We start from the raw sequence: 22,636 nt of genomic DNA on the forward strand, positions 1-22,636 counted from the left end.
TCTGAACTGCCAACCTTTTCGTTAGCAGCTGTAGCACTTAACCACTGTGCCACCAGGTCTCCTATCCCTAGCTAAGACACCAAAAAGTATATTCACTGCATATAGTGCCTACTATTGGCGAAGACCAATTCAAAGAAAAAATTATCCTGTAACTCAAATCTTTAGAAATATACTATTTAGTTAACATACATTTGGCACCAAAACCACACCAAATCCACTGCCGTCGGGTCGATTCCAACTCATAACAGCTCTATTTGGCGCAACCAGATATAAAGATGTAGTACTTGATACACCAATTCTTTTCTCCTTTACATTTTTATGAATCAGGGGATGTTAATGGTTGTTGAGCAGTATAAAATTTGCACTTCTACCATATATCTGTTTTCTAAGAATTATACCAAAAATTCCTATATGAATTTTACACAAACACTCCATTTGGGGAATGGGGTAGAGGGGATGAATCTTAATACCTCCAGAAGTTTGGGTCTTGGGAAAACAGGCTGTTAAAATGACTATTCTTTGATTTTCAGTGGTTAGTCTGAGCCCACACTGTATGCATACATATTTTAAAAACGGAGATAATGTGCTCAATACCTTAGTGTGCATCACTTACATACGAAACCTGGAAAGACACACCTACCTGGTGGGATCTTGCAGCAAATCTACTGCTTCTCTCAGCTGCTCAATCATCATCATGTCCATGTCCTGAGTTTTCGATGAACTTATTCTGCAACATGAAACCAAGCACAAGAATGAAAGCAATCAAAAAAACATGAATATCATCTAGGTTCCTAAAAACAAACTTTCAGAGTTCCATTTAACATATAAAAAATGATGTGGGCAAATGCAACATTTCAACCAAGATGTGTCAGTACCCTGTAGAGTGGGAAGAGCTCCCAGGTAGGGGGAGCGCAGCTCTGCCTTAAAGCAGCTCATGCTAAGTTCCCACCTATGGTCCTCCATCTGCTCATCTGTAAAATCAGGGCAACGCACTGGATTACAGGCCTCACACTGGCCTTTCCTGAGCTGTAGGGGCTCCAAGGCATAGAACCTCCTCCAGTTCAACCAGTGTGGCCCAGTTCTATTGCTTTCATGGAGTATGATGCTGCAGTGTGGGACAGTGGTTCACAATCCAGGCTCTATATGCATCTAAATCATCCTTGAGGCTTAAATACATATATGTATGTACGTATACACATACACACACACACACACACACACACATATTTAATACTCCCACACAGGTCAGGAACGGGGCTTGAGCGTTTATATAATTTTTACAAAGTTCTACAGATGACACTGATCTACAGCTAAGGTTGAGAACAACAGACAAAAGATTGCAAACAAAGTTCCATAGCTTCATGCAGTTTAAAAACATCTCTCTTTCCCTATATTTCTATGATTCTATAAGGAAGCTAGGCATCCCTGGCCTCACAGAAATAGAGCCAATAAATCACTGATAATACTGATTTGAAAGCAACTCAGCAATGCGTTTATTTAAAGGGCAAGAGATACTTGATTGTTACCGCTCCACTGAAGAAGTGGTGGTTCAGTGGAAGACTTCTTGCCTTCCTGGCCAATGCACCTCAAGCGCAGCCACTATCCGTCTATCAGTGCAGGCCTGCGTGTTGTTAGGATGCTGAAGAGGTTTCGGTGGAGCTTGCAAACTAAGATGGGCCAGGAAGAAAAGCCTGACAGTCTACTTTGAAAATTCAGCCAATGAAAACCCCATGGATCACCATGGTCTGATCCACAACCCATCACAGGGATGACGCAGGACTGGGCAACATTTTGTTTCCTCATGCATGGGGTGGTCGTGAGTCAAGGGCCAACGTGACAGCAGCTAACAACAACAACAACACTTCCCACTATAAAATGTAAACCGATGTCCTTCCGTAAGTGAGGAAACTTGTAAACAATGTGGCTGGTCCTCACTAGGGGAAGACACCATGCAAAACACAGTGGAAGGTCCAAGCCTACATATCCCAGATTATGGAAAACCAAATCTCAGGAACCAAAAATCTACTCTATACCACATAAAACCCACTGCTGGTGTGGCGATTCTGACTCATAGCGACTCCATAGGGTTTCCAAGGCTGTGTATTTCTACAGAAGCAGACTATCACATCTTTCTCCTGCAGAGCCACTGGTGGTTTTGAACCACCGACCTTTAAGCTAGCGGTCAATCGCTTTAACCACTGCGCCACCAGGGCTTCTCTGTACCACACAGTCCAAATCAAATTCCCCTGGAAATGGTATGGTTCATCAACTGACAGATCATGCATATCCTCCCCAGTAAATCTTGCCATGTAAGACTTTATGTCCAGTAGAGTATAAAGGATACCAGTTTGGCAGAGTTCTTGGAGCGAAATCTTGGCCCTGTCACTCTGTGACCTTGGGGCAAGATCATCAATCTCTCTGAGCCTCAGTTTTGTCATCTGGGAAATGGGAGATGATAACAGAAGTTATTTCATAGGATTATTGTGAAGATGAAGGAGTTACCACCTGTGAAGTATTTGAGGCAGGGCCTGGCATGTGGTGTTTAATAAATATAGCTATAATAACCATCAGAATTGAGCCCAGGTCATTAAAATATATGGTTTTCTCAGATCTCTGACCAGAACACTCTGGGTAAAGAAGCAGAGGCCATTCTACAGATCATCTAAGGTCCAGTTTTCAGAAGGAATCTGGAATCTCCAGTCTAAAAATTCTAATTCTCTGGATCACATTTCTGCCCTCAGCCTCAAGTCAGGTAACACTAAAGGCCAAGGAGAGGCTAAGGAGTTGCACCATATTGCCCAGTACTGTGACAATAAGCACCAGATACATGAAAACTTGCAACTTCTTATCAATATCGTTGGGTAAGAATAGTAGCTTGTCAAAACATAAGCCGATCAAAATTCTGTCATGACAGTGAACTTTACAGGGATGGTGGCTAGTAGGTGGGCCCTGGTACTCACAGTCCCTCTGGCGGCCAGTGTGCGTCCTCTTCTATCCGTAACAGCTCCTCACAGTCTTCTGCCCTACCCTGTGGACAGCAACACACGGGTCTGCTGAGAACCACGGCTACTCAACAGTCAGAACCCAGGCCATGTCAGAAATTCAAAGCTTAACTCGACTCCTTTTTGTCCTCTTAGCACTTCCTGATGTCGACAGATCTTCTCGTGGGCATGTCAGTCACATGTGAATGTGCACCCTAGCTTTCTGACAGGAGAGGTCCCTGTGTATGTGTTGAGGACGGGTCTGTGTTTATGTATGCAGGAAGGGTGTCTGTGTGTGTTGAGGATGGGCGTGTGCATGTGTATGAGAGGTGTGTGTGTGAGAGAGGTGTGTGTGTGAGAGAGGAGAGGTTATGTGTGTGATAGAGGAGAGGCGTGTGTGAGAGGAGGTGTGTTTGTGAGGAGAGGTGTATGTGTATACGAGGAGAGGTGTGTGTTTGCGTGTGTATGTGAGAGGAGAGATGTGTACTGAGGAAGTGTGGGTGTAGGTATGGGTGTTATGAGGGTAGGTGTGTGTATGTGTGTTGAAGAAGGGTGTGTGTGTGTGTGTTTGAGGAGAGGTGTATGAGGAGAGGTGTGTGTGTATATGAGGAAAGGGGTGTGTGTGTGTATGTGAGAGGAAAGGTGTGTGTATTGAGGAAGAGGGGGTTGGGGTGTGGGTACGTATGAGAAGAGGTGTGCGTGTGTGAGGAGAGGTGTATGTATGTTGAGGAAGGGCGTGTGTATGTGAGGTGTGTGGGTATGGGTGCTGAGGTAGGGTGTGTGTGTGTATTGTGAAGAGGTAGGCGCTTGTGTGTGTATGAGGCAAGGTGTATGTGTTTACTGAGGAGGGAGATGTGTATTTAGAAGGGGTTTGGGTATGTGTATGAGGAGAAGTGTGTGTCGGTGGGTATTGAGAAGTGTATGTTTGTGTACTATAGAAGGGTGTGTAGTAAGGAGGTGTGTGTGTTGAGGAAGTGTGTGTACTGAGGTGTGTGTATGCATTTATTGACAAGGGGTGTGTGTGTGTCTGTGTGTGAGTACTGAGGAGGGGTATGTGTACTGAGGAGGAGTGCGCGTGTGTGTGTATTGAGTAGGTGTGTGTATATTGACAAGGGGTATGTATGTCTGTGTGTGTGTGTACTCAGGAGGTGTGTGCACATGTGTGTGTATTGACAAGGAGTGTGTGTGTATTGAGGAGAGGTGTACGCATGTGTTGGTAGGAAAAAAGGACGTATAAAATACTTTACAACAGAAAATACCTCAAATTGCATCTAACAGTTTTCATGTGTACAGCATTCGGAATTCACTGAAATGTTCTCCTCTCTTTATTTTCCCCAAAGAGGCAATGGAGTGAGGGGGTATATTTAGAAAGGTGTGTCCCACAGTTGACCTTCCACATGTTTCCCTCCACTTTCATCTCTTACACAGAGAAATGCTGCTTTAACTCAAGCGACAGAACAGAAGCCACCCCTGAATGGGGGCACACTTCCCTGGCGAGGAAGGAACAACAGACAAAAGGACTGCATTCCGTGTCAAGGTTCAGGCACATCATCAGCCAACTTGAGGACCAGCCAATTCTCCAGATGTGTTATTGAGGACAAGCTTTATCCTGGGGAGGTGGTTAGTTGCCCAACGCAGGTCTCTGGCTAGAAAAACACTCAGATTTTTTCTACATTGATTATACTTTTGGTGTGGGGTAAACTCGACACGTAAATTACTGTGCCATTATCTGCATGATGCGTTGTAAATTCATGGGTGAATACATCATGCCAGAAATGACCAAGAACACATGTTCTTATCTCCTGATGCTCTTCAACTACAGTGGCAGTAGGTATTTTCTTCTAATCTTCAGTTTCACAGTCCAAATTAGGCAATAGTATAAAAAAAAACTATTTTTTCAATATGCCAAGTGGGGTTAGCTGGCTTTTTTCCCCAAAGTTAGATGGTTATGGTTGCAAGAATACAAGACACTAACTCAGAAGAGGAGAGAAAATACAGAATGGCTGATGGGCAAGAGGTTGGGCTGTACCACACCCCAGCTGGCACCCAAGTGCATGCTCAGAGGCTTTTAATAATGGAACTCAAGGTCTTGACACTCAGTGTATGACTTCTCCTTTAACTCCTTGAAGATTTAGGTTTTATTATTACCACTGTCCTCCTGATTTTCTAGGAAAAGTGTCTGCCAGGAGAGGGTGCCCAAAACATTAACTGAGTTGATTCCCAATCCTGTTTGCTCCTCCAGTCTGTGTCCACAGGATCCATTATATAGAGCAGCCATTTCTACAGAGTCCTTTGCTTCTTGAAATCTCTGAATCCAGGGGCATTTGCTTTTCTAAAACAATACCCTCTATTTTACTAATCGGTTTAATTGTTTTCCTTTACAACTTGAATTTGGATATTTTATGAACACATTTTTCAGGGTTTCCATCTTACCTTTGATTCATAACTTCAGCTGAACTCTTTCATAAAACAAAGAGAAAATCCCAATTTTCCATGTTTTCATGACAATCTTATTGTTACTACAGAGGTGAAGGACAGGGGTCAAATCTGTGAGAGCCATGTGAGACCCACTGCCCTGACGGTAATGTGATTAGATTTGTACTTTAGGAAAATGTCTTGTGGCAGAATATAGAGTGTGTGTGTGTGTGTGTGTGTGTTGCTGACAGTGGGGTGGCAGTGTTTGGTAAGAACAGGGCAGTTAGAAATGGTCATCAAAGTTAGAAACGATGAGGCTCAAGCGAGGCAATGGCAATGGCAGTAGAAGGCAGAAAGGAGGCAATGGGTGTGAGATATTCTGAAACTGGAACTCATGGATTAATGACAGATCAACAGAGTAAAGGGTTAAGGTTTAACCTTCTATGTAACCTTTTGTTATGGATTGAATTGTGACCCCTCCCAAAATATGTGTTGGAATCCTAACTCTGATATCTGTGGATGTAATCTAATATAATGAAATGTAATCACTTTCCATAATGTAGTCTAATGGTATGTTACCAAGGTCATGCCAGTGTAGAGTGTGTCTTAAACCTAGTAACTTCTGAGTTATCAAAAAGGCAGATCAGAAACAAAGGCATGCACACACTGGGGAAGACAGATGCCACGCAAGGATCGACAAGGAATGTCCAGGGCTTCTGACAAGGAAGGAATCAACATGGTTGAGACCCTGGTTTGGACTTTCAGCCTCCAGAACTGTGAAAAAATAAAATTCTGTTCTTTAAACTCCCCTACTTGTGGTATTTGCGTTATTACAGCAGTATTAGGGAACTAAGACATTTTGAAATTATTTTAGTTGGTTTTCTACAAACTTATGTCAGATTCATTGCTTCTGTCTTGAGGTGGCAATGATCTCCTGAGCATAGGCAGCATCTGGCTACTGATGCACCAGGATCTCATACAGGGTCAAATTCAGCTGTTTTCCTCCCAACTACTTTTAAGATGGTGCCTGGAGACTTTGGTTTAGACTAAGTCCAGCCATCATGACATAGTCCTCAGAAAATCGAGATGAGCACTTAAGAGATCCCATTCTTGGCTTTCTTGATTTTTGGAAGTAGATCTCCAGGCCTTTCTTCCTAGTCTGTCTTAGTCTGGAAGCTTCGCTGAATGCTGCTCAGCATCACAGCAACACACAAGCCTTCAGTGACAGATGGGTGGTGGTTGTGCATGAGCTGCATTGGCCAGGAATCAAACTCAGCAGCTCTGAGACCATCATCTCTCACCCAAACCAAAACACTCATTGCCATCGAGTCGATTCCGACTCATAGTGACCCTACAGGACACAGGAGAAATGCCCCATAGGGTTTCCAAAGCTGTATATCTTTACAGAAGCAGACTGCATAAAGAGTGCACTCTGTCTCCTGTGGAGCAGGCTGGTGGGTTCAAACTGCTGACCTTCCGGTCAGTAGGCGAGTGCTTTAACCACTGTGCCACCAGGGCTCCTTTCATCTCTCATAAGCCATGCTAAATCTGAATTTTACTAAAACAATTATCCTGGATATTGTTGGGTGCCACAGTGTGAACCAAAAGGTCCAGCCACATACCAAGGCACCTAACCATGTCATAAAGCAGAACCTTAGCTACCTACTTTAAAAAAGAGCTAGTTTTTCCCTTTTCCCTTTGCTGTTACTATGACAAAGGTTTCCTGGGAGCTCAGCGACTTCACTCAACCTTTCAACACCTCAGCAGAACTACAAGCAGCTCAGGGATAAGCATCCTCAAAGTGACCTTTCCAAAAAGGGGAGACATTCATTTCCAGATTTTAAAAGTCTCTTTTTTCCTCTTTATCCTATGGATGCATGAGGCAGTGGTGGTTCAGTGGCAGAATTCCCATTTCCCAGGTGGGAGATCTGGGTTCTGTTTCTGGCCAATACACCCCATGCACAGCCTCCACCTGTCTGTCAGTGGAGGCTTGCGTGTTGCTCTGATGCTGAACAGGTTTCAGCAGAGCTGCCAGACTAAGACGAACTAAGAAAGAAGGCCTGGAGATCTGCTTCTGAAAATCAGCCAGTGAAAATGATCTGATCCCACTGTGCCTGGGGTCACCATGAATCTGGGGCCAACTTGATGTCAGCTAAAAACAACAACTATGGATATACTCCTACGACTATTCACCTAGAATATATTGAAAAGTATGTGAAATTTTGTCTGTTTTAGCTTTCCTGAATGGTCATTTGCTAATTTATGTGGTATACTGAGTAGAGGAAAGCTGAGTAATTTCTGAATAGAAATGAACATCGTACACATACGCAGGCAAACACAAAGGTATGCACGGCAGGGACAAGAAACTAATGTCAGCAAACACACACACCGACTTTTGAGAAGACGTTATAAAGTCTTGAGGAAAATTACAGTCAGCTGACCATTTAAGGTGATGGATTAGTGACCTTGAACTTCAGTTTTAAGGTTTCATCCAGGAGAAAGTGAGTAAAGACTTAGTTGATCCTCAACTTGCCTTAATATAGTTGATAAATTCAGAACTCAGAACCTCTGCTCCTTCGGTAAATTGGTCTCGTTCTTCTCCTGAGTTGTCATTGTCACCCAAAAGGGAAGGCTCTGGTTGAAATTCCTGAAGACATTCACCTGCTGGGAAAATATAAAGGAAAGCAAAGAGCATGATGTCAGGAAGAGATGAGGAAAGCAGGGATGCACCTCAGCTAGCTATCTAATCATTGCGGTCCTCCCTCTGACCTCGTAAGGAGGTGCACAATGACCCAGGTCATTGTACCCTGCAGGATGGGAGGAAAAGATGGGACAAGGAGGAAGAAAATGAAGATAAACAAAAGAAACAGAAAGTCTCAAACTAAACGTATAAGTCATGGCCTCTTTATAGCTTGGTTCCTTACAGAAGAAATGAAATTGTCTCTTATTTTTTAAGGAACAGAAAAAATCTAAAAGAAAGCTCTTGCGCTTAATAATGTGTGACAAAGTAACTATTTCAAATTCAAAATTTGACAAATATTGAGCAACTACTGAATGACAGGTGTTTTGGTAAACGTTTTAGGAACTAAAACATTTGGCCTAAAGGATTCCTGTTCCTCAGGAGCACCCACTCTTACGGAAGACGGTGAGAGGGACGGAGACAGAGCCCGAAGGCATAACAACCAGAAAAGCAATTAAGGTAAGGGCCACACAGGCCTGCACATCTCGGGCAGAACACACCCACCTAGACTGTGTTCCAGAAGGTGAAGCAGCAGCAAAACAAAAACCACGTCAAGCTTTTCTAACTCATCTGAAGACTAAAAAGGAGCAAACGGGGCTGCCCTTGAAGGACGCCTAGCCAGCAGACTACCCACACACAGAACAGAGGGGATAAAACTCACGGGTAACAAATTATATAATTCTTTTAGTTGAGAAATTTGCCGAAAACACTAACTCCTATACCACATAAGTGTTATACAGTTTATCTGATTAACAGAGTGGCAGAGCTCCATTTTCGTATAAAGTATCCAAACCCCAAACCCATTGCCGTCCAGTCGATTCTGACTCATAGCAACCCTATAGGACAGAGTAGAACTGCCCCATAGGGTTTCCAAGCCTGTAAATCTTTACAGAAGTAGACTGCCACATCTTTCTCCTGGGGTGGCCCGTGGGTTCAAACCGCCAACCTTTCGGTTAGCAGCCGAATGCTTAATGACTGCACCACTAGGGCTCCTATATAAAGTATACAGTATTTGTGCATTAAGATGGACAAAGTATGGTACCAATCAGCATCTCAGGTGAGCATAAATACTAAACTTAAAAACTTAACATAAGATGTGAAAGCAAGCACTAAACATTGGCTATGTATACTGAGTTTGTCGAAATGGTTCTCCATCCCCAGTAAGGGCATCCTCAAAACTATTAGGGAGATAATTTCCATATTAACCCAAAGTATTAGTAATTCCATAATTTCTAAAACTATTAAGGAGACAATTTCCACATTTCAGTTCTATACTATTTGTATATAGTGAAGTCATCTCTGCCATAAATTGTGAAAATTAAAATTTAGCATTTTCCTTGAAACTCATTGAGCACAGAGCAGCAATGAAAATACTGCCAAATAGACTTTGATGAGACCTTCTCACCAAGGTATGAAACGTATCACCAGGACACTGAAGGTACAAGAGATATACTGTGTTTAGTGACCACTTTGATGATTAACTAAGAACCACAGAACTTTAGAGCTATGAAGGACCTTAGAAATCACCTAATCTGATCACCTCATTGCACAGGTGAGGGAATTAAGGTTAAGTGACTTGCCTGAAGTCAAACAGATTCCTAGGCTCCCATCTCAACTACATTTCCCACCCTCGCTTGTAGCTGGGTGTAGCCTCTTTAAGAAGGAGTATGGGCACTCCTCCTAGGCCCAGCCCATAAACCCGGCCATGACCAAACTCCCATGCTCTTCTGGTTTGAAACAGAAGGGCACAGAAACCTTGGAAGTACTAAGTTGAAAAGGGTAGTTACATCATGGAAGGAGCCTGGGTCCTTGACTCACCATTTGGAGGTGAGTTGCCTGCCAATCAGCAGTTCCCATGTGAAACAAATTTGGATGGTGTTAAGCCACTGAGATTTGGGAATCCTATCTGTTACAGTAGCTACAGTTGTCCTAACTAATATATCTACCACATCAATATTTTCTTTCAGAGAGTGAATTTAAGGAATCTAGTATAAACCTTCAGAATGAGAATAGCTCTACTACTTACTAGCTGTGTGACCACTGGCAAGTTACTTAAACTCTCTGAGCCTCGCTTTCCTCGCCTATAAGATGGAGACAGAGTACTCATCTAGGTGTTTTGACCTTTCGATGAGCTCACCCTCACAAATTAGCTCAGTGACTGTGCATAGCAAGTGTGAAATGGACATTATTATCATTACCATATTTGTGCAAATTTAAAACATAACATTTGAAATTTAACAACAAGCCCTTTCTCCCCATCTTTTATTCTCAGACCTTTAACCGGGCTAAGGTGATGGCACACGTCCTCCTTGATCTGGTCTTCTTCCATAATATTTGACATTGGCACATTAAGGCTAACCGTGTCTTCATCGGAAGGCTAAAAAAGATAAGAGTGCACTGTTTTATTCAAGGGAGAAGAGAACGCTACGTGACTCTCCAAAGCATAATACTGAGTAAAAGAAGCCAGATACCAAAGAGGACAATCCCACTGACATAAGTTCAAAAGCTAGCACAACTAAACCGTGGTGTTGGAACTCAGGATAGTGATTACTCTTGGGGTGGGGATAAGGGGCACAAGTAACTTTCTAGGGACGCTGGTAAAGCTCTGTTTCTTGAGCTTGGAGCTGGTTACATGGGTGTGTTCGCTTTGTGACGAATCATCATGCTCACACTTAACGATTTATATGCTTCTCCGGGCGTCTATTTTGAACTGAAACTTTGCTAACCTAAGAGTCAAACTCAGAGCACCTAGCAAGAACTGTGTAATCCCTGACAGAACAAAGGAATAACTGTCAGTAGGCTATCCTCTTAGCCCTAAGCCTCATCGATCATTTTAATAGCCATGGTACTCTGAGATCTGACGACAAAGCTGATTTACCAAAACGACATTAAGATTTCATATGGCTGGTCACAAAAACAGGAGCAGTCAACCTCTCTGATGACATCTCGTTTACTTTGAGTGCATCTTCTACACAACACCAAGCTTTGTCTTATTTCTCTTTTTTTAGGCTTGAGAGCTGCATTAAATGCATAAAAGTGCTAAAAAAAAACCTGTAGTACTTAAAAAGAACATGGTTCTGTGTAATTTTTGGAATAAGGCTTCAATTTAGTAATCTGAGGTAGTTCTTTCTGGGAGGCTCCTTTCACATAATAGCTGATGAAATTTATTCAGAAAATCTATGATTCTGTCACAAATGAAACATGGAACCTCATTTATTTTCCTAAGTCTCCCTTTTAGTGTTGCTATTTAGTGAAAGGAGGCCTGATGGCACAGGGGTTAAGCATTTGGCTGCTAACCAAAAGGTCAGCAGTTCAAATCCACCAGCCACTCCTTGGAAACCCAACGGGGCAGTTCCACTTGGTCTTATAGGGTCACTGTGAGTTGGAATCAACTCCATGGCAACAGGTTTTATTTAGTGAAAAGCTTTCCAAATCAGAGGGACCAGGCATCTCCACAGAATACATTTCAGGTGATTGCGGCTTGCTCCTAAATTCCTGAGGTGACTACTTTCAGAGCAGAATGTTTGTTTTCATTTTTTGACACGCTCACCGAATGTCTGGAAACTGACAGAAAACAAGTGTGCATTTCACTCATTTAATAAATCTTCACGGAGTCCCACATTTTCCTGCTTGCTTATCGTGAGAAAAGTACGTTTTTAATTTCTTAATGACAAATGCTCTATCAATTATTCAATGGTAACAGCCAAAGAAAGGAAACGCAGTATGATCCTTGAACCTCACAATGAGATATAAATGGGGAAAGACAGGCTGACGATGGACAGTCACATATTTGCCAAATAAGGTGAAAACAGAAAAAGCTACGTAGGACAACTCAGAAACTGTATCATTCTAAAAGATGAACTTCTTGGAGTGTTGCTCAGGTAATGGGGCTATGATGAGAGACAACAGAAGCCAAAGGGAAGATCTGTGCATTTTATTCTGTTGAATATAATCCTTTCTATAGCCCCTCTTCTTTCCACCCTTACCCCATCTTAAAAACTTAGCAAAATTCCAAAGGTATGCATCTAATTAAAAGGGAGAGACTAAATGCCCTGCCTCCTTTTAGAATATTAGCATTCTATTTATACTAAGTGAGAACAAAGGGATAATGGAGTCCTTTGTGTGATGTCTTATTAACCAACTTAATTATTCTTAGAAGACATATAAAGGATAAAGCAGAGTCTGTTTCAATTTAATAGAAAATAAGCTTAGGGTGAGTAATCTCTGAAACAATGGTACATTTTAGGGGACTTAGTTTTAATAAAGCTGAAAGGGATGAATTAAAATACAACTTATAAAGCAATGTGTTTAGCTTTTATCCCCCCAGGGAACCCTAGTAAACTATTAATGTGGTTTCATGAGGATCATTTTCTTTTATTGACACTGACTTTCTTCTCCTGCTTACTAAGTTGCCTTCTGTTAAAAATGATTTTCTATATTTGAAATACTTGAAGGTATATTAATTTTTAAGGCACTGCTTTGTAACACATTTTGTAGAAAATAAATTCCAGTATCTTAGATATGTATTAAGCCTTAAAGACGTGAGGAGAACTGGTAAATGGCTCTCTCCCGGGAGCTACATATAATAAAAAATGGAGATCCTTAGACGGGTAGTTGACCCATTAATCACATCTGCAGAGGGTTCTGTAATGTTTCCAAACTCGTGACTATAAAAATTCACTAACTTCCCTCAAAAAGGAAGAGTACCTGATGACGCATCCATCCCCGACTGCACCTATATCTTCTGGCAGCTTGGGTCAAGAAGCTCCATTTAATTATACATTAATACAAGACTCTGGGATTCTAACAGACTATCAATGAGATAATAAATATTTTAATAGAGGGTTATTTATAACCACTACAGGGAGGTCTGGAGCCCTGGTGGCTCAGTGGTTAACAGCTCAGGCTGCTAACCAAAAAGTTGGCAGTTTGAATCTACCAGCTGCTTTTTGGAAGCTCTATGGGGCAGTTCTACTCTGTCCTATAGGATCACTATGCGTTGGAATCGACTCAACGGCAAGAGGTTTTATAGGAAGCTCTAGTGTGCTTTCTATAGTGGTTCTAAATAACTCTCCGTTAAAATAACCAAACTTTTATCCAATTATCTGAATAAAACACAATCTCAGAGTTTCTGGAAAGCATATACTGTTATAAAAAAATTACGGCTACTCCTAAGTGGCATTTGCTGCGGGTAAACTACTAAAATGCAACTTATACCTGATTCCTTAACATTCATGCATGCATATAACGACAGTATCTTCACTGGAAGGCTGAATTACTCTGCCAGTTAGAAACAAACACATTTATAAAGATGCCTCATGGGTACTTGCACACCACTTAGTCAGGTCAAATATTTATTAAGCATTAAAGAATAGTGTAAATAATACAGGGAGCAGAGGGAGGAAACAGAAACTCGACTCTGGAGGCATTTATAAAGAAGATACAGAAAAAGTAAAAACAGCTAATATTTATATAGCACTTGGAGGATTTCAAATTGCTCTCATAACATCATCACGTATTCTCAAGCAGATGAGGGAATTACCAGAAAGGAGTTTAAGGAAGGCAGGCAGAAATATCCAGAAGCACAGGAGGAAAAAATGTGACCAATAACCGTACCTCTGTGGCGGATAATCGCTTGTCTCCGTTGTCACTCCCAACGCCTGAGTCGGAATCTTTCTTGCTGGGGTGGATGTCATCAATATTGAATTTATTGAGGAAAGAATTGAAGTAGCAAAGTTAACACCAAGGTACATCAACTTACATTCTAGTAACAATTTTGCTATTTCTTTTAATGATTATTATAAGGCAATACAACAAATCAGTCCAGTAGCAAAGAATATCAAGATACAGGCCTAATGAAAATCAGATGGTTGTACTATCTAAAGATATAAACCAGGCACTGTGTTGGCTCCCGGTCACCACGTGTGGCAGAGAAGAACTGTCCGTGCTCCGTAGGGTTTTCAGTGGCTGATTTTTCGGAAGTAGATCACCAGGCCCTTCTTCTGAGATAGTACAAGATAAAATCTTTGTCTTCAGGCTCTATCTAACCAAGACGCCTGCTCTTAGATGCCAAATTGTTTCTTTGAAACACATATGAATGTTATTTTAACGATTTTAACATATAAAAAAAGCAATAAACTACATAAGTGCTTCTACCTCTTATTAAATGTGGTTACTTTCAATAACTCTTATCCAATGAGAAAATATATTTTATAGTATGTTTACTAAAAAAAGAAGCCCTGGTGGTGCAGCGGTTAAGTGCTTGCTACTAACCAAAAGGTGGGCAGTTTGAACCCACCAGCCACTCCAGGGGGGAAAGATGTGGCAGTCTGCTTCTGTAAAGATTACAGCCTGGAAAACCCTATGAGACAGTTCTACGTTGTTCTGTAGGGTCGCTATGAGTCAGAATCGACTCGACAGCAGTGTTTTTTTTTTAACTAAAAAAAGAGATTTTAAACATTATATAAAAGTATCACTTCGGTAGCCTAAGGTTTTAAGCCACCTTGTTTAGCAAACATTTAAGGAAAAGATTTCTGCAGTGAAATTTTTTTTCAAAAAGAATCTGTGTTTCTGTAAGTGTGTTCAGTGTGGGAATTTTGTTCTCTGAAAACTCCAGGCCCAATTTATTCCACAAAATTTATTCCCAATTTATTCCCAATTTATTCCATGCCCAAGGACATGTGAAAAGATTCTAACACTTCCACCCTAAACAGGAAATGGCAGAAACTACACACACTGTATTTTAAAAATGCATAAAAAAATTAAGCCTACAGTTTTTTTTTAGCAGTGTTCTGGAGGCAAATTAAAAATGAATAATAATTCTAAAAAGGCATGCATGAGCTTAATATGATTTTTCAACTGATAAGCAAAAATATATTTATATTATAGACTGTATTTATAAGCACATACATACACACATACACACACATATATGTATGTGTGTGTATATAAATAAAATAAAAGTACTTGGGAAGGGTGGATTAGGAGAGGGGAGGAGATGAGAACTGACAAATGCTAAAATGTTACCAACAGTTAACAATTTTCTTTTTGTTAGTCCAGTAGTTTCTGCGAGTTATGAATTTGAATTGGTTCACTGATGCAAATGGATTTTGGAAGTTAGTTACCTGGAGGGTGTTGGCCTAAGAACATTCTAAACTGGGGCTCCGAGTAAGAGTAGCTGGACTCACCTGTCCTCCACGTGCTGGTGTAAATGCGGCCTCTCCATCGAGTGGAGGTAAAGGGAGTCAGCTGTCTTAATCTGGCATGCTTGTATGCTCAGATACTTGAATATGTGCACTTTGCCCTTCGTGCAAATCTACCGAGAAATTAAAAATACATATTTACCTTTAATGGCAAAACAAAATCTAAACACCAGACATCTTACACTGCATATTTTCATTTTCACTTTAAGTAGCACCCTAACAATGCACACCAAATCTGACCTCTCCAAAACATATGAGAATTTAGGAGGGAAAAAAAAGATGAGGAACTGCTGATGCTGCTTAGGTATGACCAAAAACCTCAAGGGATTTGATTTCTTGGTTTGGAGGTTTAGGGTCAAAGTTTCATGGGACTTCCCAGTTAATTGGCCGAACTTAGTTTTTAGGGCTTCTGTACTATCTCCAAGTTTGTTGTGTAGTGCCTGGGGTCTTAAAAGCTGCAAGCTGCCATGAGGGCACAACGGTTGGTCTCTATTCTCTTGGAGCAACACAGGAAGAAGGAGAGTCAGCAATAGGAGGAGGAAATGGAATGTATGGCCAATTGCCTCCATGAACAACTGCCTCCTTTGCCATGAGACCAGAAGAATGGGATGGTGCCCAGCTACCATTAATGAACATATTGATCTAAGACTCCATAGAAGAATTCTGATCGAAAGGGGGAAAATGCAGACAGAATTTCAAATTCTCATGGAATCCAGCCTTTCTGGAGCCACTGAAGCTGGATGAACACCTAAAACGACTGCCCTGAGATAATCTTTCAACCTTAAACCAAAAATATCCCCTGAAGTCTTCTTTAAACCAAAAAACTGTTTAGCTTAATTAGTAATGTCTGCCTTGAGCATTGTGCTTTTTAAAAAAACTACCTACATGGGATCAAATTGACAACAGCAACAAGAAGGTCAAATAGGAAGGTTAGGGGGCAGTGAGTTTCTGTTAATGGGGGAGGAACAATTTGGAAAAGGAGGGTGAGAATGGTTGCACAACTTGAAGAATGTAATTAATGTCACTGAATTGTACATGTAGGAACTGTTGAACTGATGTGTTTTGCTGTGCGTATTTTTAATAACAATAATAAAAAAAAGAATTCAGGGGATCATTTCCTCCAATTCTACTCTGTATAAAAAACCATTTCTAACTTCAAGCAATTTCTAACTTCTTGCACTAAGCTACAAAATTTTAACAGATATGTATGTAAGTATAAATAGTATAAAAAGTTCAAAGTCTGATAACTGGAAACCCCAGGTGTTACAGAGTAGAACTGCTTCAAGGATTTTCCTGGCTGTAAACCCTGATGGTGCAGCGGTCTTGACTGCTAACCGAAAGGTCGATGGTTCTAAACCTCCAGCAGCTCCATGGAAGAAAGATGTGGCAGTCTGCTTCTGTAAAGATTCACAGCCTTGGAAACCCTATGGAGTCACTATGAGTCGGAATCAACTTGATGGTAGTGGGTTTGACTTGCTTTTTAAAATCTTTTTGGAAGCAAATCACCAGGGCTTTCTTCCAAGGGGCTGCTGGGTGGTTCAAACTACCACCTTTTAGATTATTAGTTGAGTGTAAACCATTTGCACTAAGGACCTTATGAAAGACTACAAAAGTACACTTATTTTCAAGCCCATAAGGAAAAAAAAAAGAGCTTAAAAAGTACCTTTTGGTTAGCAGCTATATCACTTAACCACTGCACCACCAGGGCTCCGAATTATTTTAAAGTAAAATAAAATTAAAAATACTTACATGGCTGATCATCGGATGAGGAGCCCTGGTGGTGCAGTGGTTAAGCGCTTGGCTGCTAATGGAAAGGTTGGCAGTTTGAACCCACCAGCCGCTCCATGTGAGAAAGGGGTGGCAGTTTGCTTCCGTAAAGATTTACAGCCTTGGAAACCCTATGGGGCAGCACTACACTGTCCTTTAAGGGTCGCTGTAAGTCAGAATTGACTGGCTGGCAATGGGTTTGGTTTGTTAATCATTGGATGTACATCATTTTTTTTCTTAACAGTTTAATATTTGAGTTTGAATACCATCTCTAAAGAACCAAATCCATTTTCCAGCTAACATTAAATTAAGGAATTTAGTCAGTCCTCATTATCTGCACATTCCATATGTGCAAATTTGTCTACTCTTTATAATATTTATTTGTAACTTTACAATCCATACTCACGGCATTTTCAGAGCAGGGAAAATTTGAAGTTGGCCAATGCACACATTCCTCGCTGAGCCAAATGCTGGTAAATGGCTTTGATGCAGGAGACAACTTAATGTACCCAGATTCACCTGCGGTCAATGTTTTTTGTGTGACTGCTCACGGTCATGTCTAATATGAATTCAGCAAGTATCAAAAAACTGGCTCTGGAGAGCTGCATATGCTCTATTGGTAGCAAATTCCACAACGGCTTTGCTACAAGGCTTCTCACCTGTGCGGGAGGAGACTGCAAAGGGTTATTCTCCAGCAATAATACTTGCAGCTGCTTCATCTCTCTAAAACAAATCGGAATCGCCAGCACTTTATTGCAGGAAAAGTCAAACTTTACCAGGGGAAGATCTACTAGTTCTAAAAGAACAGGGAAAAAAAAAAAAAAAAATTCAGCGAGCAACAACATTAAATAGTTAAACATCAAAAATAAATTTCTGCTTATCAAGAAAAATAGCAGTTTAATCAAAAGCAAGATGTACATTATGAATACATGTTATGTGCATACAACATACCAAAGAGGGTAAAACTTTTTCATTGGGAGCTCAATAATTCTAAATTGCTGTTAGTTCTGATAAGAGCTGGACAATATTTTACACTGACAAATCTACTGTTTAAGACATTTTTTCTTTCCTCAGCAAAAGAAACATCAGCTAAGTCACACAGGACAGACATATTTATGTTTTAACTTCAAAATGTTTTCAAGCAGTACTTGCTAGCATATAAATAATATGCTAATTACAAATATTCTTATCTCTTCAGTGGATCTGGGCTAGCATAAACTCAGAGCTAGTTACAATAAATATGTTCATGATTTTTTAACTGTGTTTTTAAAAATAAACACAATCTCATTCAGAATGTTCTGACAAAAGCCCTATAATTCTTACTTGATGAGGCTTTCTCTACTTGACTGCTTTTAAAAAGTCCTCTATAGCTCCACCAACAAGACAGAACATTATATTTAGCTTAAAATCCCCACCCAGTGGCACAGTAAACACTCAGTAATTTCAAGCATTCAAATCGACATTGGCAGCTGCTGGAAACAAAGTCAAATATATTCCACAGAGCAGAGAGGCTGAGCAACGCCAGACACCTAGGGGCACACTGGGAAAACCACTAAGATCTCTGAGTGAGAGGCCAGAGAAGGTTCATTTCAGAATGCGGGCCTCACCACTTTTGTTATGGGACCTTTTAAGGTCTTTAAAAGTCTCAAGGAATTCAAAAGTGGAGGAAGGGCAGAAGCTATATAAAGAAGAGGCAGTAACCTGGGGTAGAAGGCTTTAGTGGTTCAGTGGTAGAACTCTTGGAGCCCTGGTAGCACAGTGGTTAAGAGCTCAGCTGCTAACCAAAAGGTCGGCGGTTCGAAACCACCAGCCGCTCCTTGGAAACCCTCTGGGGCAGTTCTACTCTGTCCTGTAGGGTTGCTATGAGTCGGAAACGACTCGCTGGCAGCGGGTTTGGCTGGCAGAATTTTCGCCTTCCACGTGGGACAAGGCACCTCATGCTGAGTGCTGCCGAACAGGTTTCAGAGGCGCTGTCACACTAAGATGGACTAGGAAGAAAGGCCTGGCAATCGACTGCCAAAAATCAGTCAATGAAAATCCTATGGATCACAGTGGTCCAATCCCTAACTGATCACGGGGATGGCACAGGACCAGGGAATGTTTCGTTCCATAGTGCACGGGGTCGCCGTGAGTTGGGGGCTGAATCAAATCGCTGGCAGCTAACAACAATGATCTCTCCCCCTAACTGCATGAGGGTTTTACTTTACTCAGCTTTACTGCCTCAGATTCCACCAACAAACATCTCTTCTCAGAATTCAACTTGCTCTGGGAGTGTACGGGACTTTCCTTCTTTGAGATCTTATGAAGTGCTTTGTACTAAAGAAGAGAGTAATGGGACTGAAATGCGAGACAGAACCAGACTGGTATCCAACTCAGCAGGTCCCTGATGTGTGAGCTGTGGAAGACTAACTCAGGGAGTGCATTTTTTTAAAATACAGATTCCTGGGCCTGAAGCCAAGGAATCTGTATGTTTTTAAATACTTGGGAGTAATTTACTGCTTAAGCCCAGCTCTGCAGCCTCCAATACCAGGATGAGAGACTTGCCTCAGGCCACACTAGTGCTAGGGGTCGCTGTGACTGGAGTGGTGTGGAGCAGCATGAGGTGGAAGAGAGAGCAGGAGGTGACCTTGGGGGGCAGCACAAAATCACGGAAGTCAAAGGAAAAGGGAAAGTAAGAAACAGCATAACATCTTTTCCAAACTTCCTCCTTCTCCCTCTTCCACCCTCTAGTTCTAAAAACCAGGGTAAGGATAAGGGGGGTTATAAGACATGAGGAGCCCTGGTGGCACAGTAGTTAAGAGCTCAGCTGCTAATGCAAAGGTTGGCAGTTCGAATCCCCCAGCCGCTCCTTGGAAACCCATGGGGCAGTTGCCCTATAGGGTTGCTATGAGTCGGAATCAGCTCAACAGCAACGGGTTTGGTTTTTGTTTACATGACACGAGGAATACCTCGTTGCAGTAAGCCTTGATAATATTAATCGTCTCTGATATGGTTCATTTTCCTCACGAAAGTTACAGAGCAATCAAAGGCAAAATTTAACTGGTTCTTTAGCAATTCTTTGACACTTAAAACTAAGGCGCTTAAGCAAGGCTATAGGGCTCAACTCAGGGAAGACAGAAGGAGGGGGAAGGGAGGCAACTTGCAGGTAAATAAAGAATGGTTTTTATAATTACTATTTCCTTTATTTTTAGTTTCAGTTTGGAACACAATTACCATTTTAGTTTAGGAAAAAAAGAACCTGATGGTTTCACAACAAGAAAATGGTGAAGATGATAACCCTGCAACGCCAGTCCAGAAAAGGTCAAAAGAAACCAACAGAAGAAGGGAGTAAGAAAAAAATAAGATCAAATCCCACTTCTCTCTCTCCATCGCAAAGAGGAGCAAATAAATGGTTACTTTAATCCTCTGCCCATCTGGTTCCAGAAAGAACAAAATATGGCCTCCTCATTGCTGGGGCCGCAGTAAAACCACCACACAACTGACGCAGGTAATTAAGCTACAAACCTTTCTTCACCTCAGATTGAAAGCATATGAGGAGAGGTACGAAAAGAAGAAAAACATGAAAGTAATATGGAAAGTTTTTACATTCACTGCCTGAAAGCATTATTAATGCTCTTTTGTTAACAGAGTTCTCCTGAGTGAAGCAAACAGAAACTTGATATTCAGGAAATTACTCCCCCCGCAAAAAAAAAGATTTTCCAGAAAATTGAGGTTTTAGCTCTGAGTGTATTTTAAAATATCAAAACTGAGAAAACATAATTATGGAAAGCATAGAAATTTGTAACAGAACTTTTTAGGGAAAGAAATGCTTTTAAGGTAAGAAAATAAAAAGTGGTTAGAGAAATAAAAGGAGCCCTGGTGGCACAATGGTTAAGCGCTCAGCTACTAACTGAAAGGTTGGTGGTTCGAACCCAGAAGCGGCTCCGTGGGAGAAAAGACCTGGCCATCTGCTCCCATAAAGGTTATATAGCCTAGGAAACCCTGTAGTTCTACTCTGTCCTATAGGGTCACTATGAGTTGGAATCAACTTGATGGTACACAGCAAGAGAAAGAAAAACCTAGATTTTGCAAGTACACTTTCTTTCCACACCTTTCTCAACTATTACAACTATAAATTTAAATGATTAAATTTTCTTTCTGAAAATAAGAGTTCAATTTTTTGTGAGGCTTTCAAAATGGTTAACATGGAAGTTCACATTTACGCGAGAGTTTGCTTTAATGCTATGTATAAAAGGTTATACACTTCCGAATTTTATGTTAATAAGCATTTTCCCTTTTAACTTGCTCAAACCATGAATAACATTTTCATACATTCAAAAATGTGACTTTTGAATGTATGAAAATGACACAATGAAAAAATAAAAAATAGGTATTTTTTTACGAAGTCATCTCAAGTAATAACTTAATAAATCTTGATTCTAAGGTAGCTTCTAATTCTACTTCTAGTCAGCACGAGAAAGGTGGAAAGAGTGCAAACAGACTCTTAAACCTCCTATTTATGAAGCAAAGAATAGTTTATAAAGCCCTTCTCCTTTCATGTGCTCCATTTTCTTGCCTTTCAAACAAAGGACCAAGATGCAGGAAGAGAACTATAAAAATCAGGCAGCTCTCAAACACTAATATCAGGTTAACCAAATGCTGACTGTCTTTGCTATGAGGTATATTTTTAAGTATATGTTTGACATCAGGAATATCTAGTGTCCTTAAATGAAAACAATGGAAATCAGTGTGGTCCTTGGAAACCAGCATTCAGTACTGTGTTTTTCATCGACTCACTCCTGATTTTGGTTCAGATGAGATTCCAAATACATGAAATTTAGATCCACCATCATCCATAAGGCTGTTTTTCAAAGCTTTTGTTGTTGTTAGCTGCTGTCAAGTCAGCTTCCAACTCACGGAGACCCCATACACAACAGAACAAAAATTTGCCTGGTCCTGCGCCATCCCCATGATCGGTCGCAGCCTACTCCATTGTGATCTGTAAGGTTTCCATAGGCTGATTTTCAGAAGAAGATCACCAGGCCTTTCTTCTTAGTCTGTCTCAGTCTGGAAGTTCCACTGAAACATGTTCAGTATCATAGCAACATGCAATCCTCCACTGATGGATGGCGTCCGCGCAAGAGGTCCATTGGCCAAGAATTGAACCCGGGTCTCCCCCATGGAAGGTGAGAGTTCTAGCACTGAACCACCAATGACCCTATTCAAAGCTATTAATGGTACAAAATTTCTGAGTATAATATATATATCCAGCTGCCAGGGAAAGGTTTGCCCAAGTACCTGGAAAATCAGCATTCGCCCTGTGTGGTAGAAATGGAGTATCAATATGGAAGCTCTAGATCCACCATTGCTGCTTGCCTTCAAGACATTTACCAAAACTACCCATGACATTAGTCCACTCCAGCAGAGTAGTGACCTTGCGGAAGAACAAATCCTAGATACCAGGGGTGCCCAGTCAGTAACCCCAGAGTCCCAAGACCAGAAACTCTAACCACCAGGATCTGAAGAACCAAGCATGCCCTCTAAACTGTTGT

General features: G+C 41.2%; 1 protein-coding gene across 7 annotated transcripts in view; it reads right to left on the reverse strand.

Moving 5' to 3' along the window:
* Positions 1-22,636, reverse strand: part of LRCH1 (leucine rich repeats and calponin homology domain containing 1) — a 267,358-nt gene that overhangs the window by 63,228 nt on the left and 181,494 nt on the right. For 4 of the 7 annotated variants that reach the window (XM_023731581.1, XM_023731579.1, XM_023731583.1 and 1 more), the window contains exons 5-11: positions 17,765-17,901; positions 15,324-15,451; positions 13,753-13,816; positions 10,411-10,513; positions 7,930-8,060; positions 2,961-3,028; positions 641-727 (exon numbers count right to left, since the gene is read on the reverse strand). In XM_023731581.1, coding sequence (XP_023587349.1) covers positions 641-727; positions 2,961-3,028; positions 7,930-8,060; positions 10,411-10,513; positions 13,753-13,816; positions 15,324-15,451; positions 17,765-17,901 — 718 coding nt within the window. The remainder of the gene's footprint in view (positions 1-640; positions 728-2,960; positions 3,029-7,929; positions 8,061-10,410; positions 10,514-13,752; positions 13,817-15,323; positions 15,452-17,764; positions 17,902-22,636) is intronic. The other 3 variants (XM_023731582.1, XM_023731580.1, XM_023731585.1) reach the window with 1 other exon arrangement.

This window comes from Trichechus manatus, unplaced genomic scaffold, assembly GCF_000243295.1.
Source record: "Trichechus manatus latirostris isolate Lorelei unplaced genomic scaffold, TriManLat1.0 scaffold00044, whole genome shotgun sequence".
NCBI lineage: Eukaryota > Metazoa > Chordata > Mammalia > Sirenia > Trichechidae > Trichechus > Trichechus manatus.